Source organism: Mus pahari, chromosome 6 (genome assembly GCF_900095145.1).
Source record: "Mus pahari chromosome 6, PAHARI_EIJ_v1.1, whole genome shotgun sequence".
Taxonomy (NCBI): Eukaryota; Metazoa; Chordata; class Mammalia; order Rodentia; family Muridae; genus Mus; species Mus pahari.
In genome coordinates this window covers 4106118-4121213 of record NC_034595.1, presented here as the reverse complement: position 1 = coordinate 4121213, position 15096 = coordinate 4106118, and the positions used below count along the sequence as shown (strand labels likewise).

The window sequence follows — 15096 nt, the reverse complement described above, 5'->3', positions numbered from 1 at the left end:
AGGAGGAGGAGGAGGAGGAGGAGGAGGAGGAGGAGGAGGAGAAGGAGAACTGCCTGTTCATTACCAGAAAAAAGAACACTTCACTCCTTTGATGGTATCTTTCATTTTATATCTTCTCTTTCAATTTGCTACAATGCTCTTATGTTTTAATTCATTTAGGAGTCCATAATCTCTCTGAACAGGGATGGCCTCTGGATTTCATCAATGCTTTGCACATTGACACACGATCAATGTATCCGTAAGAAATAACTGAATAAGCACTGCCTTTTCTTCAATGCCTTGGGCATGGTGGGACCTCTTCCAGTCCACCTGATGTCATTGCTGTCATTGGATGTCACTGCTATCCCCTCACTTCCCTGCTCTAGAGAGACAGTCTTATTTAGGTCCCCGCTACCTGCCTGTTCCCCTTGCTCCCGTGCCTTTGCACATGTGGTTTCTTCTGTTTGGAATGCCTACCTATTCCAACAACATCTACTTAACCTCTTCTACTCCTTAATATTTCCTCTGTAGCATCACTTTCCCAATAAAAGTTTCCTTTAGAATAGCACCAAGTATTTCTCTTATATAATTCATAGCATAGAGGTTCCCTTGTGTCTCAGGATGTGATCATTTTCTAGATATCCACCCTCCATGCCTGCTTTAAGCAACTGTTGCATTTGTCTCACCCATTAGCTGCTCAGGAAATACTTGCATCCATAGAAACACACGTATGTTCAACTAGTCATCGGTTTTCTGATAGACTAGTAAAATATTCAGGCAAGTCTACCGTAGGCAGAAATTATCACTTCTACCAATTCTGTGCTAGGCATTGAGCCTGCTCTCCATGCCCTCCCTTAGTTAATCTGGGGAAGGAGTCTATGAGTCAGTAACAATAATCTCACTTTCCAAACAAACCATGAACCAAACGCTTAATTCTGCTGGAGGCCAGAGAAGTGTTAAGTAGCAAGAACTTTAATTTAAAACTATACACGTCAGAACTTATATTAAAAACTTTCCCAGAATGACAAAAGAAAGCCAAGCATATGATTTCTAATTCTCTTGAATATATGCCAGGGAGCCTGCCTGAGAAGGAAAAGTAACTGAGGGGGTGGGGGTCAGCAGAGAGCAGGGAGGTGCAAAACTTGGTTTTGCAAAAGTAAAAGTTGTTCAGTATTAATAATATTTACTCTCGTTGATTCTTAGTCCTTCTGGGGCCAGAAGCCGCGGCTTCAGACAAATTAACACCTGTTGCTTCACATGGGGCTATAGGTAAAGGACCATACTGTTCCCATCTCTGACCAGGCAGCCAGGAGCCCCTCACTGACCAGGCTGGTTAACTCTTTGTGAACCAGAGAGGAAGGGAAGGAAAAGAATTAAATCCTTTGTATGGGCAAACATGCATAGATGGATACACACACATCCACACACTTACATACTTTAGCCAGGCCCAGCCATCTGTCTCACTTAACCCCACAAATGTTCACTCATAGTTACATACATAAACATATACCCACACACATACATATAAACAAACAGACATACATACATTTAGATGCATGGACAGAGCAGAGCCTGCCCCCCCCCCTGCCAGCCATCAACCCATCATCTTTATTTCTTTTCCCTAGCCTTTTTATATGCAAAAAGTTCTTAGAAAATTACCTCATAGATAAAATGTTACACAACAATGGGAGTTACAAAAGCATACTGACATTAAGTTCAAAGCAGTGTTTCACTCTGTAAGCTCATTATAAGTTCAAAGCCACAGTTTCATATGGCTTTGTCTTATCACAGTGCACACCTGTGGCTTCATCATTGAACCTGACCTAGAATGAATGTTTTCCCTTGATCACAAATTTGTCCCAAGCCTACTTCTCTCTTTAGCATAATTACAAAAGCTCATTGTGCTCCTTATTATGCAGCCTTTACTTGCTATTTATGAGGAGTGGACACATTCTATTCTTGATTCTAATTTTATTACATCTTTCTAGCAAAACAACCAAAACCACCTCTTAAACTTTCTTCCTAAGATTATCTGAATCAAATCAGGAACTCTATAAAAATTGTTAATTCATCTAAACACCATTAATTCATGAAAGTTCATCTTTCTGTTGATCTGTAGGTAATCTGCCCAATGCGGGGGGTGGGGGCTGATGTCCAGGAACTGTTAGGCTACGTGACAGTGACAGGAAAGGCATGTCACCAGTGAGAAGCGATCCTGAGGTGAAGTCTCTAGGGATCGTGCCTCTCAGAGCTCACTTATCTGAAGCCAAGCAAAATAAAAAAGGTAGGCCACTTCCAGAAAGGCTACCTGCTAGCCTTAGCTTTTTCTAGACTGCTCCTGACAAATATACATGATAAATATAAAAGACTAAGTAAATAGTGTTACACCCTTAAATCATGCTCATTAAACTAGATTTCTCAGTGGCAATACTCAGTTATTCCAGGGACTGTGCCATCTTAACTACAGAAAGCCCATCACTACAGCCAGCATGTAGGATGTGTTGAATGGATTTAAGATTTTCATTCAAATAAAATAAAAGGCATAAGTCCTAAATAAATAAATAAATAAATAAATAAATGTAGAGAGATATCTTAGTGGTTAGGAGCACTGGCTGATTTTCCAGAGGACCCAGGTTCCTTTCCCAGTACCCATATTGCAATAGAAAAAAAGAATGAATGAAGTAAAGAAGGAAAGGAAGGGAGGGAGGAAGGAAGGAAGGGAAGGAGGAAGGAAGGAAGGAAGGAAGGAAGGAAGGAAGGAAGGAAGGAAGGAGGNTGAGTGGGTAGGGGAGCAGGGCGGGGGAGGGTATAGGGGACTTTTGGGATAGCATTTGAAATGTAAATAAAGAAAATATCTAATATCTAATAAGAGAGAGAGAGAGAGAGAGAGAGAGAGAGAGAGAGAGAGAGAGAGAGAGAGAGAGAGAGAGAGAGAGAGAAGGGGAGAAGGGGAGAAAGAAATTTTTAATTTAAAAAAAAACATAAGAAAGAGACCAGAGAGCCACACAGGGTGAGCGCCCACGGTGTGTGTGCTCCAAGTATTTCAGATGTGTTTTAAGTACTCCCCCTTTGGAAGGTATCCTCTATGTACCCACACACCTCCAACAAAGCTCCAGCTTCTTTCTTTCTTTCCGGCTTTACTGATGAGAACCTGATACTCAGATGAGAGCCTGAGCTCAGGGTCTACGCTACAACTTAAGCTGCAGTTCCTCACACGACACTGTGGCTCACAGCAATCAATATAGTGATCTGTTAACTGTGGCTCCAGGTAGCCCCAGAAGAAGCGCTTCTGGGAGAGGTGCGGGACTTCCTGCAAAGTTTCTAGGAAACTTTGTGTGCATGTGTCACCTTGCTCAGATGCCTGTAGTCCTGACTGATGTGCAGAAGGGTGTGGAAGACAAAGCCTCATTACTTCCAATTTTTTTGTCAGTTATTTATGCACAGGATCATCTCACGACTCTTAATCTGAAAACTTGAGGAGAAATGAAACTAAGGAGAAATGCCTTGTTAAAACAGACGTGCCGTCGGGTTTCCGGTTCCTTCCAAATCAATCAATCAAGCCTTTTGTTTGTTTGTTTGTTTGTTTTTCGAGACAGGGTTTCTCTGTGTAGCCCTGGCTGTCCAGGAGAACTCAGAAATCCTCCTGAGTGCTGGGATTAAAGGCATGCGCCACCACGTCCGGCTCAATCAAGCCTTTTAATTTACTACAGTCCACACACTCCGAAGTGACACACAGAACAAGGAATAAATGGTGCTTTTCATGGAAATGACTAGGAATGATGAAGAATGGCTGGAGAAGATGGAAGTGATGGCCAGAGTCCCGTTACAGTGCCAAACTACAGAGTTTATGAAATGTGGAGCAACGGGGACCCAACCTCACACTGACTGACTTTCACCACAGTGTTGAGGTCTCTACAATACAGGGGCCAAAGGGAACCCTTCTGTACTTAGGGAGCATTTAAAGGAAGTGGCGCCATCTCCCCCAACAGTGTCTGTCCAATCATTAAATCAGCTAATTCTTGTGACTGCATTTCTCCTCATAGGACATTTCTCTATATAGATACCTCCTAATCTGCCCATCACAATAATCGCACAGGCAGTAGGTATGTTCCTGTGTCTGAGTGGTCAGGCGGATACATGCCTGTGTATGGCTGGAGGCCAGAAGTCACCCTGAGGCGTCATTCCTCGGGCAGCAGCCACCTAAGCTTCCTAACACAGCATCCATTACTGGCCTGGAACTCACCTAGGAAGTTAGGCTGGCTGGCGAGCAGACCTCAGGAATCCTCTCGTCTGCCTTCCTGGCTCTGGGATTGCAGGCACCGTTTCTGCCTCCTGGTAACACACAGAGATTACAGCTGACTAATGGCTCCTTTACTGCAACAAAAATCAAAGAACTATGAGGGAAAGACTGTAAGGAACCTGTGGGTGCCTGATGACCATTGCTGAGGTCCACAAGCCTGAAATGAGAAGTCTGCCGAGGCTGAACTGAAAAGCTAATGATGGCACGCCCTTAGAGCAGTAGGCAGGAGCAGAATGTAGCCAACATCCACAAAGTCCACCTGGCCTTCTGTCCATTCCTCCTTCTTTTCTATCTTTCCAACTTATTCTAGTTCACACCCAGGCTTTGATGAAATACAATCATTGTTAACAAAATGAAACTGTCTTGACTCGTTGGGTCTGTCTTGCTTGGCAGAGGTCCTAAACTCCTTATATGAGTGTGATCAATAGCCACACCCAAGCAGTGATAAAGAGCAAGTTGTTTGCCACTGTTAGTGACTAAAAATCCCTACCCCTATCCTGTTATCTTACTTTTCTATTGATCTAGCAGAACACCATGCCCAAGGCAACTTATAAAAGAACACGATTGAATTGGACTTATAATATCAGAAGACTGGAGTTCATGATGGTGAGAGCCAAGATCACAAGCACCAGGACCAGCTGAGAACTGGAATCTCGACCCACAAGCAGGAGACGGATAGCACACTGCAAATGGCAGGAGGCTTTGGGAACCTCAAGTCTGCTTCCAGTGACACCTTTTCCAACAAGGCCATTCCTGCTAACCAAACAGTTCCACCGAACTGGGGACGAAGAAGTCAAACATATACATCTCTGGGAGGTCAGGCCAAGTATTTAGACATATGGACCTTTGAGAGTCATTGTCATTCAGGCTACCGGACTTATCCAGGTCTCTCAGGGAAGACCAAATCTGGTCTGCCTCGTATCTCATCACATCTCTCCCACAAGCTGCCTGGTCCTGAGCAGTCAGTGTGATTGTCCATCCTCTTTTGCTGAGTGGGAGGATACAGGTGGTACTCAGTGAAGCTGGTGTCTTCCTCTGCCTTGCCTATATTTGAAGATCCTCCTCTCCAGGGCCTGGAATTGAAAACAGCTTTTGCCCTAGATTCTACGTCCTTACCATCGGAAGGCCTTCTCACCCTGCACCCCTCAACGCTCAACACACTTGTGCTCCCCACCCCTGCTGGATACAGAAGAAGGTTTAGGTAGGAGGGGTGGGCCCGTGTGGCCATGTGTTCTCAAGGCTACCAGCTCTAGCTGTAGCTCATCTATCCTTCAGCTTTTTTTTCCCCCACTTCTTAACTTTACCCCTGTGTCTTGGCCACCAGATCTATACCCTCTCCTAAGACCCCTCAGGTTTTCATACCTGCCTTTGATGTGGCATAGGAACAGAGAGCAGAGCAAGTAGGGTGGCCATAGGTCTGCTTCCTTGACTGGGGTCTCAAGGAGCTTAGTCTGCAATTCTCTGGTAGAGGTATGTCCACTGATATGGGTTCATCTCCTTTGGGCCCAGCCTTCTTACTGGAAATTTCTGGACAAAGATTTGTGCTGCCCCTGCTACTGATGCTGAAGTCATAGGTCATTCTCGACAACCTGTGACCTATACCAGAAAAAGCACCAAGTTATCCACTGAACTTAGCATCTGTGCTGGTGACTTAGCATCTGTTATGTCTCCTTTCTAACAAACGTTTGATAAAGGTACATGTATGATAACATGCCCAGGGCTCCCAGATACTCTCAATTTTAGATGTTCCCTATAGTAGCAGAGTATATAAAAATAAAATTGATTAATAAAAACAGCAGTGAACAGATTGGCCAACCTCAGCCCTAGTCCACAGGAGCCTGCACCAGGTACTATCAACCCAATTTCCTTTTCATAGGATAAAACTAACATCAAGTCCTCTCAGGGTTTACCTATCTACACCCCATCACCCCCCACACATCTAGAAATATCTTGGCACTCTGGAAGGGGCATTGAGCAGAGCACTGGGGAGATCAGCAATGATCAGCAATGATCAGCAATGATTACAACAACTTATAATTTAAGGTGATCTCTACCCATCCCCTTCTTGAAATGGTCACACTATGTAACACACAATGAGTTAGAACTTCTAATCCTCCTGCCTCAATCTCCCACATGCGAAGATTACATGGAATTTTGACAGCTTAGTGATCCCCTTTAACGTTAACAAGTTCAAAATCTTCTTACACAAACTATACCCTTTTAATTTTTCTGCGCAACTAGAAAACAGGCAAATAAAACCAAATGCATCTCCAGTAAAATATCACAGCTTAGGTTGGGTAAAAGGTATTTTGTTTTAATTTTTTAAAGCCAATTCAAGCACTCAAGAGACAGCTCAGCCCTTAGTGTATGCTCTGCTCTTTCGGAGGACCTGAGTTTGGTTCCCAGCACCCACATCAGCTGGCTCACCATTACCTGCAACTCCAGCTCCAGAGGAGGACCCAACCCCCTCCATAGACATCTTCACTCACATACTCATACCTACACATAGACATACACATAATTAAAACTTTTTTTAAGTCTTTAGAATTAACTAATGCTAGCTAATTTTCTATTGCTGTGATGGATACAGTGGCAAGGGCAACCTATAGGAGGAGGGACGTATGTGGGGCTTTCCTTTTCAGAGGAATCGAAATGTGAGGTCCACCAGCATCACGGTGGGGTGGCAGGGCAGCAAGCAGGCAGTTATAGGCACTGGAGCTGGATGCTGGAAGCTGGAAGCTGAGCAACCGACAGGAAGCAGAGAGCAAACTGGGCTGATACAAGTCTGAAACCTAAGCTGGAGGAAGTTCTCCAGCCAGGCCACACCCCCTAAACCTCCCTAAGCAATGCTACCCGCTAGGGACCAAGTATCCAAACGCCAAACCCTAAGGGGTGGGGCGGAGAGCACCACACCCTTATTCAAACCACCACAATTATTATCTTCTTACAAAGAAATACTCTACAGAAGATCTCTCTACGTGCTCTGTGGGACAGCCAGACCCAGGCAACAGACAGACCACAGTCAGGGAGATAAATCACAGAGCAATAGAGGCCATGTTCTAGGAAACCCTGATTTTTATTTTTTTAAGTGTTCTGAATTAATAAGGTTCTTTTTTAATGTATCAAGAGTGCATTGATGTCTGTATACCTGAGTAAGAAATTGTTTTCCTAAGAATCTCCTGAACCTCGGGGCCCTGAAAAAAGGTCCAGGTGGATGCCAGTCTGGCTTCTCCCGGGGAGAATTATGGGTAATACACCTCATATCAGTGCTTGGACTATCATTTTATCTGGCAGTTACAGCAGGCCTGGAAAGGAAGCAGCAGTCTGGTGCTAACTTCACCCCATTTAACATGTGTGTATTTTGTATGTAATGTCTGTCAAGCTATGTGAATTATCTAGATATGTCTCTAATTCCCTAGAGGCTCAAATTTCTTGGGAAAGTGAAATAATTTCCAGGAGAGATAGTAATTATAAGGGAAACCGCATTAGAGAGGACAGCCCAGTTGCAGCTATCCCTCGCCTGGATAGCCCCAATTTGTCCTCCGGTCCCCTCCAGTCTCTATTTCCTGCCTTGCAGTTCTAGCTGAGTTTCACCTTCCCTCCCTGCTGCCCGCCTCTGCCTCCCTCGTGCTCTCGCGTGCTGCCCAGGCCAACGGTAGCACGGTCTGCCCTGCCGTCTCCTCCCTCCGCTGCCTTTGCCAGCCCTACCGCCTCGCCACGCCATGGGAAATGAGTCCAGCTACCAAGCTGAGCTGTGCAACCACTTCGACCAGGAAGAGATCAAAAGGCTAGGTAAAAGCTTCAGGAAGCTGGACTTGGACAAATCGGGCTCCCTGAGCATAGAAGAGTTCATGAGGCTGCCTGAGCTGCAGCAGAATCCGCTGGTGGGCCGAGTGATCGACATCTTCGACACAGACGGCAATGGGGAAGTGGACTTCCATGAATTCATCATGGGCACCTCCCAGTTCAGCGTCAAGGGTGACGAAGAGCAGAAGCTGAGGTTCGCCTTCAGAATCTACGACATGGATAATGATGGTTTCATCTCCAACGGGGAGCTCTTCCAAGTGCTTAAGATGATGGTGGGAAACAACCTCAAGGACTGGCAGCTGCAGCAGCTGGTGGACAAGAGCATCTTGGTCCTGGATAAGGATGGCGATGGCCGGATATCCTTTGAAGAGTTCAGTGATGTGGTCAAAGCCATGGAGATCCACAAGAAATTGGTCGTGTTTGTGTGAGTTTTGTGTTTGTTTGCGTGTTGTTTTGTTTTGTTTAAGGGCTCCCCTCAACATATTTAGTTTTCTTCTCTCTTTCAAGCTCTATATCTAGCTGGCTAGCTGACTAACCCGGAAGTGTTTCTCTCTGCCACTATCACCCAGGAAGTTAACTAATTCAACTCTCAATGACTACAGGCAAAGAGGGAGCAGGGAGGGAAACCAGGAATTGAAATGATTCTTATAAATGCTTTTTTTCTTTGTTTTAGAGAACACGGTCAAGAAGACGTAAACGCTTAAAACTAAGAAAATGTACATCTTTGCCTTTCTTTCTCAAGGTTGTGTATGTGGGAGAAGACAACTCTCATGTGGAGTATTAGGAACTCCTTCCCTGTGGCATTGAGACTTTTAACAGATTGTTAACTTCATGTTGTAACAACTAGCAAAAATATATTTATCTTTGCTTAGTGTCCTTTAATCTCTCTTGGGGCACAAATAACTCCATAGCAGGATGCACCCAGAAATCCCAGAGTATGTTTGAGGGATAGAAGTCTGAACGGGAGGTTCTGTCTCTGTGCTTCAGTTCACCAGAAAGTAGCCTCAGTGTTCATGTGAAAACAGCTAAATCAGGACCACATGGCTGGCCCACCGGGCGTGGTACAACAGCTTTGCAGCATTTCAGGTTCGGAAAGAGCAGGATTTTGGCCAGATGGGGCAGCAACCTCCCTAGGAAGAGTCCTCTCATCCCATACCCAGTTGGAGAGAATGGGAGGATCCATTTTCGCACAGGGTGGAGGGAGCAGATACAGGCTGATGCGCCCTTTCCCAGGATTCGGAAGTGCTATTGTTCTGGATGATGAGAAATACAGATTCCAAGCAAAACGAAACTTAGTGGCATCAGTGTGGCTTGCTTTTGAGAATCAGATCTGGTCCCTAGCAGAGACGCCAAGAGCTGTCTTATCCCAGGAAGGTTCCCCTACTGTAACATCCAACTCAGAGTTCCTCATGTCTGAATCATTAAACTAGTACCCTAGAAAGTGCTGGAACTTGTTGATTCTAGACAATAACGTTACACAACTCTCTCATCATGTCACTTAGTTCTTGTCGGTGGCCTGAGATCAGCAATGTTGGATAGTACAGCACGGAAAGGAACAAGCTCTGTTCTGTTTTGGAGTCAGTTTATTCCCATAAGTGTGTCTAGCTCTCTGAAGCCCCTTAGACAATTGCCAATTCATAGAGTTCAAGATGTCCATGAAACACCTGATGTCCATGTGCTAGCATCTACCATTTCACAGACTGCTCCCTGTAATAAGCTACCTGAGACTCCAAATACTGACAATGAAATAAACTATTACTGCTCTTACTCAGTCAAGGAACACCACTTAACTATTCCGAGTTTATGGTTATATTTTAAAGAAGCTGCCAACTAGTCTTGGGGAGTGGGAATCCACAGGTTTCATTACTGGCAAGGTGCCCGTCTATCCCAAGGCCAAAACTTTAAATATTTTACTTCAGACCCACAAGGAAGAGGAACCCCTGACTCTACACTTCCTTTTCCATTCGACAGTATCTATTTGGTTGTACAAATAATGCCATCCCTGGAACAGTTGGAGTCAAACACATTTCACAATAGTTAAGACAGTTTGAGAGTCAGATAGCCCAGGGTATGGATTCAGGTATAGCCACACCACTTATTAGTTAGGTGAATATGAGCACCTTGACCTGCATGTCTTTCCATCTAAGTTTATTCTGAGGACCCAAAGAGAGGAAATGTGTAAAGCGTTCACTGTACAGACTTCCCTGCTCCCTCTCCCTGTATCTGTGAGACCAGTGTGGAAAGGACACTGGGGTCCTTGGATCCTCACTTCCTGATATCCAGCTACCACCACTCTGAAATTAACTGGACATCTATGGAATCCTGACCAAGAAAGGGAATGGATGATAGGAGCAGACCCCAAGTCCCTCCTCACCACGCATGCACAGAGCACACCACAGACATCTCAACCTGAGACAACAACCACCTGAAAGAGAGCCTCTCATGCTAGCCTGACATATCTGACTCTGAGAGGAAATTTTAGAGAGAAAGCTGAACACCAACCAAACAGATCTCCTGAGGACAGACATTATAGGTCTGCACATTCACACTTTCCAATAGAAAAAAATTGAAATTATGACCAAGGATTTGAAGTATACTTGGTTAACTTCATATTTGGAGTAGCTGGAATAAGTTAACTGATCAACCATATGATAGCTACATAAAGCTTTGTAGCAATAACTTTGGACTGAGTACTTGTTTCTGGTTTTACAACAAAAATGATCTGACTAGATATTTGGGGGAATGGATTATATTGACTTCTGAGTTAGAATGCTTTTTTTTTTCTTTCAGTTAACTTTCAATTTCTCACCAACCAATAGTTCTATACAACTTCTTAGAGTGACAGTAAGAATTGGCGTGGGTGGGGCAATCAGCTCCTAACATTTGTCATAACTCGTGTGATGTCATTTGATCAACACTGAGGTGGTGCCCTCATCTCAGCTTTACAAATGACAGAGACAGAGACAATCTTGTCCATGGACATGAACCTGGTAAGAACGGAAAGATTGAAGACCACAAAGACTGAGTTTGCTTTCTATTAAATTCCTCTCATTTTTATAGTTCCTATATATTCATGTGTCTCAAATTATTCAGAATAACCTTATTAATATAATCTGGTCTCAATCCAATTCTCATAAGAGGAGAAAACAAGAACTAACAAACTGTCTATGAACAAGAGGCCTAGACCTCTTCAGTATCATGTACTGCAAAGATACAGATGTATTTAAAAAGTGTGTGTGTGCATACATGAATGGATGCATGTATGTCTGTATGCATGTATGTGTGTGGTGTGAATATGCATTTATGTGAGTATGCATGTATGTGTGTATACATGTATATGTGGTGTGTGTATGAATGCATGTGTGTGGTGTGTGCATGCATGCATGTGTGTGCATGAGCAAGTGTACAAGTGTGTACGTGAGAGCAAGAGGTCTGCCTTGGAAACTATCTATCTTGTATTTGAAGAGAAAGTACCTCACCAGGATCTGGGGTCACTATTGAGATTAGCCTGGCTGTTTGATGAACTTCAGAGACTCCCCTGTCTCCATCTTCTCCACTCTGGGATTACAAGTGTTGTACCACCACACCCAGTTCTTTTACATTAGTTCCAAGAATTGAACTCAGGTCAATTACCAGGGTTTCACTCCAGCCCCTTGAAATAGTTTTAAACTACCATTCATTTCATCTTGGCTTGAGGAACAAGTGACCATATTTAAACTGATAACAGCAATATGCTCCAAAGGTATACACATTAGTAACAACATATTGTTATGATCCTATGTTAATGGATTGTGTCTGCTCTCTACCATATGTTACAGTTTCCATGCCACTAGATAGCTCTTTTTCAAACAGGGAAAATAGTTGCCTCAGCAAGTTGGTTTGTACTCCAAGTCAATTGTGCTTTAGAAATGGCATCAAGGAGTAGAAATGTGGCTGCTAGTCTGAGAATTAGATTGGATGATTTGGGAGTGGGGTGAGAGGGTGAGATGTTACAGGACCTAGTTGCCATGCATGCTAGGCTGTATACCCAGAATCCGGGATCCTTTTCAGGATCCCTATACCAATGACTAAGACTTATAAACTATGTCACAATACCTTTAAATTATTTGTAATGAAAACTAGCAGTGCATATGCATAGCAGTAAAACTGTGTAGATGCGAGGCTGTTCTCCGATGAGCTTAATCTAATCCATACAGATGCATTTTTGTTGCTTATAATGGCAGTTTTAGAATATGGTTTTGCAAGCTTTTTTTAAATCCAACAATTGCCTGGCATGGTAGTACATGCCTTTAATCCCAACATGTGAAGAAACACATGCACACACACACACACACACACACACACACACATACACATGGATTTTAAATAAAATCGAAAATTTAGCTCTGTTCCCTAGCATAAAAACTCAAGACAGACTGACGAGATCAGCACTCTTCCAAATCACCACTGGGCAGAAAACATTTTTTGTTCAAAGCAATTGAAACAATAGACGCTTGTGAAGAAGACAAAATACACACGCACATGAAATTCCAAGCTTTGATGGAAGAAAAATTCAAAAACTAAAAGACCCTATGGTAAAATCTAAAGTGGAAAAACATAGAAAGGAAATGTCAATAGTTTTTCAAATTAAGTCTCATGTCTAAAATTCTAAAATGCAGCAATATTTATCATATATAACAAAGTATAATCATAGCATTTTGGTAACAGTAAATCATGATAAAAGAAGAAATAGACTCAATCCATTGAAGTTAATAAATGATGACTAATTTTTAGAGATTAAAAGGATCATTTTTCAAAGAATTGTTCAAAAAGTAGTGTGTATTTGCTTACCACTCTAGAAAAATTATTTTATATAAATATATATTTTTATATATTACATATAATATATAATATTTATGTGCCAATTATTTTAGTTCAGAGGAAAAAAGAGAATTTTAAAGTAATTGTGTGGGGCCAAGCATGGTAACTCATGCCTGTAATCCCTACACTCAAGAAATAGAGGCAGGAGGATTTACTTGAGTTAACTGACAGTTTGAACTACATAGTGAGTTCCAAGACAGCCAAAGCTAGAATATGAGACTCTGACTCAAAAAAAAATTTACTTTATATTAAAACTATATAGTAATCTCAAACTGCTTACAGTTCCTCAGAAGGAGGTGGAGCCATGTGACTTCTTCACGTATCCTCAATGGAATGTTGATGGGCCCAGTTGTATCCAGGCAACCATCTCTACCATGCATGTACAGAAAAGGGTTGCACAACAGCACTCCGCATTCTCAGGCCCTTACAGCCTTTCCAGTTCCCCTTTGGTTGTGCTTTTGGAGAGGACGATAGAGATATCCCACTTAGGGCTGAACACTCGAGAGTGTTCTCAGCACTTTGACCAATTTGTGTCTGCATTAACCAGCACCTGCTACAAGCACAAACTTCCTTGACCAAAGCTGAAAGGAAAAACCATAAATGTTAAGAAGATAATTTAGCAACATGTCCACTTAGCAAAATAATAACAGTAGATGACCATAGACTTTGACCAGGTTTACAGTGCCAGACATATTTCTCCTTGTACAGAAGGCCTCAAATCCAATTAGAAAACAATTGCTCAAATGATGGATATGCCGTTATTGCACCAATGGGCACTTCTTGCCCAGTAGATTTGTAATACAGCATCCAAGCTCCAGTCCTTTCTCTTTCAGTGGCCTGAATAGCACCTGGCAGAACTATCAACTAGTCAGCAGGAAGTAAACTTTTGCTCAGCTTTGAGTGATTTCTCTATGTTCTGAAACCAAAGTGTGTAGTGTGCTTGATCATAAGTCGTCTAGGTCTGGTGGGTGACCAAGAGCAGTGGCAAGAGCCTGTTCGGAAGGCCTCTGGGGTTTCCTTTACCAACCACTCAGAGGGATGTAACCCACTCACTGGGATTTTACTTACTAGCTTATGGCTTCTAGTAGCAGTATTATCCATGCACATAGGGTACCTCTACTAAAAAGAGTTTGCTTTCAATGTGTTAAATGTGATAGATTTTGGAATACGCAAATAGTTTTGAGTAGAGAGTTGAAGAATAAAGTCCTTAATTCTTAGAAATCATTAGCATACCAGTAGCAATAAAGTCATAAATCTGGATAAAAGTAAGTATAGCAAGGAATTGAAATCATGTCATCAATTACAGTCAGAGAGATGAGGATTGGCAATGGGGACTGAAGTTGAACCAAGAGAGAGAAGCGTCCCTAAAACTATATAATGCCTCACTGTGAGGCAGCTGGACAGCAATCTGACTACTGTGAGTCCATGTCAGAATATAAGGAGAATAACTGGGAGCAATGGACCAGAGGAATGTAACAGGGTGCTTGCTGTGTGTTATGGACAGCCTTTGAATGGGAAGAAGGATGAGTTGCATGGAAACATCAGCAACACATAAGATTCAAACGACGAATGAAATACTCTCATGGTGTTCCTTGCTGAAGGCTCGGGAATAGCTGTTCCAAGTGTCCACATATGAGTAAGATACAAAACTGAGTTTGGACACCAAGAAAAAAAAAGTTGGTAGTCTTGGTCTGTATTTTCCTGAAAGCATCCATGGTCTAGGCAGAAACCACACGTTTGATAATTACAGGCATCTCCCTTTATCTGGATCTAGTTTATTCTTAAAACTGTGAAGACCAGTGTTGTGCAGGTGGTGGCAGCATTTTCCATTATTCTCACAGGAAAACACAAATTATGCCCCCACTTAATTTAAAACCACAACTGCATTTCTTAATTATCACAAAAATTCTCTTTTTTAGACATCTACGTGTATATTCTTAATGCACAATGTGTGTACTGTGACATCATAATCCATCAAAGATGGATGCATACATCTGAAGCATTTAACCTGAGATATTTATTTATTACTTGTCTATTTATTTATTGTGCTAAAGATGGAGCCAAGGGAATTATGTACCCTGGGCAAGTGCTCTACTACTAGGGTGCAGGCACAAAACAAATGCATAGCATATTTAAGAGAACGTGGCTAA

General features: G+C 42.7%; 2 protein-coding genes across 3 annotated transcripts in view; both read left to right on the top strand.

The window, feature by feature from the left end:
- The window catches only part of Grin3a (glutamate ionotropic receptor NMDA type subunit 3A), a 186547-nt gene that overhangs the window by 162180 nt on the left and 9271 nt on the right, over positions 1-15096 (top strand). The gene's annotated exons all lie outside the window — the stretch shown is intronic.
- Ppp3r2 (protein phosphatase 3 regulatory subunit B, beta) lies at positions 7922-8963 on the top strand. Its single transcript, XM_021199993.1, has 2 exons — positions 7922-8510; positions 8760-8963. Exons 1-2 carry the CDS (start codon positions 8002-8004, stop codon positions 8788-8790), a joined length of 540 nt encoding a protein of 179 aa, XP_021055652.1. The 5' UTR covers positions 7922-8001; the 3' UTR covers positions 8791-8963.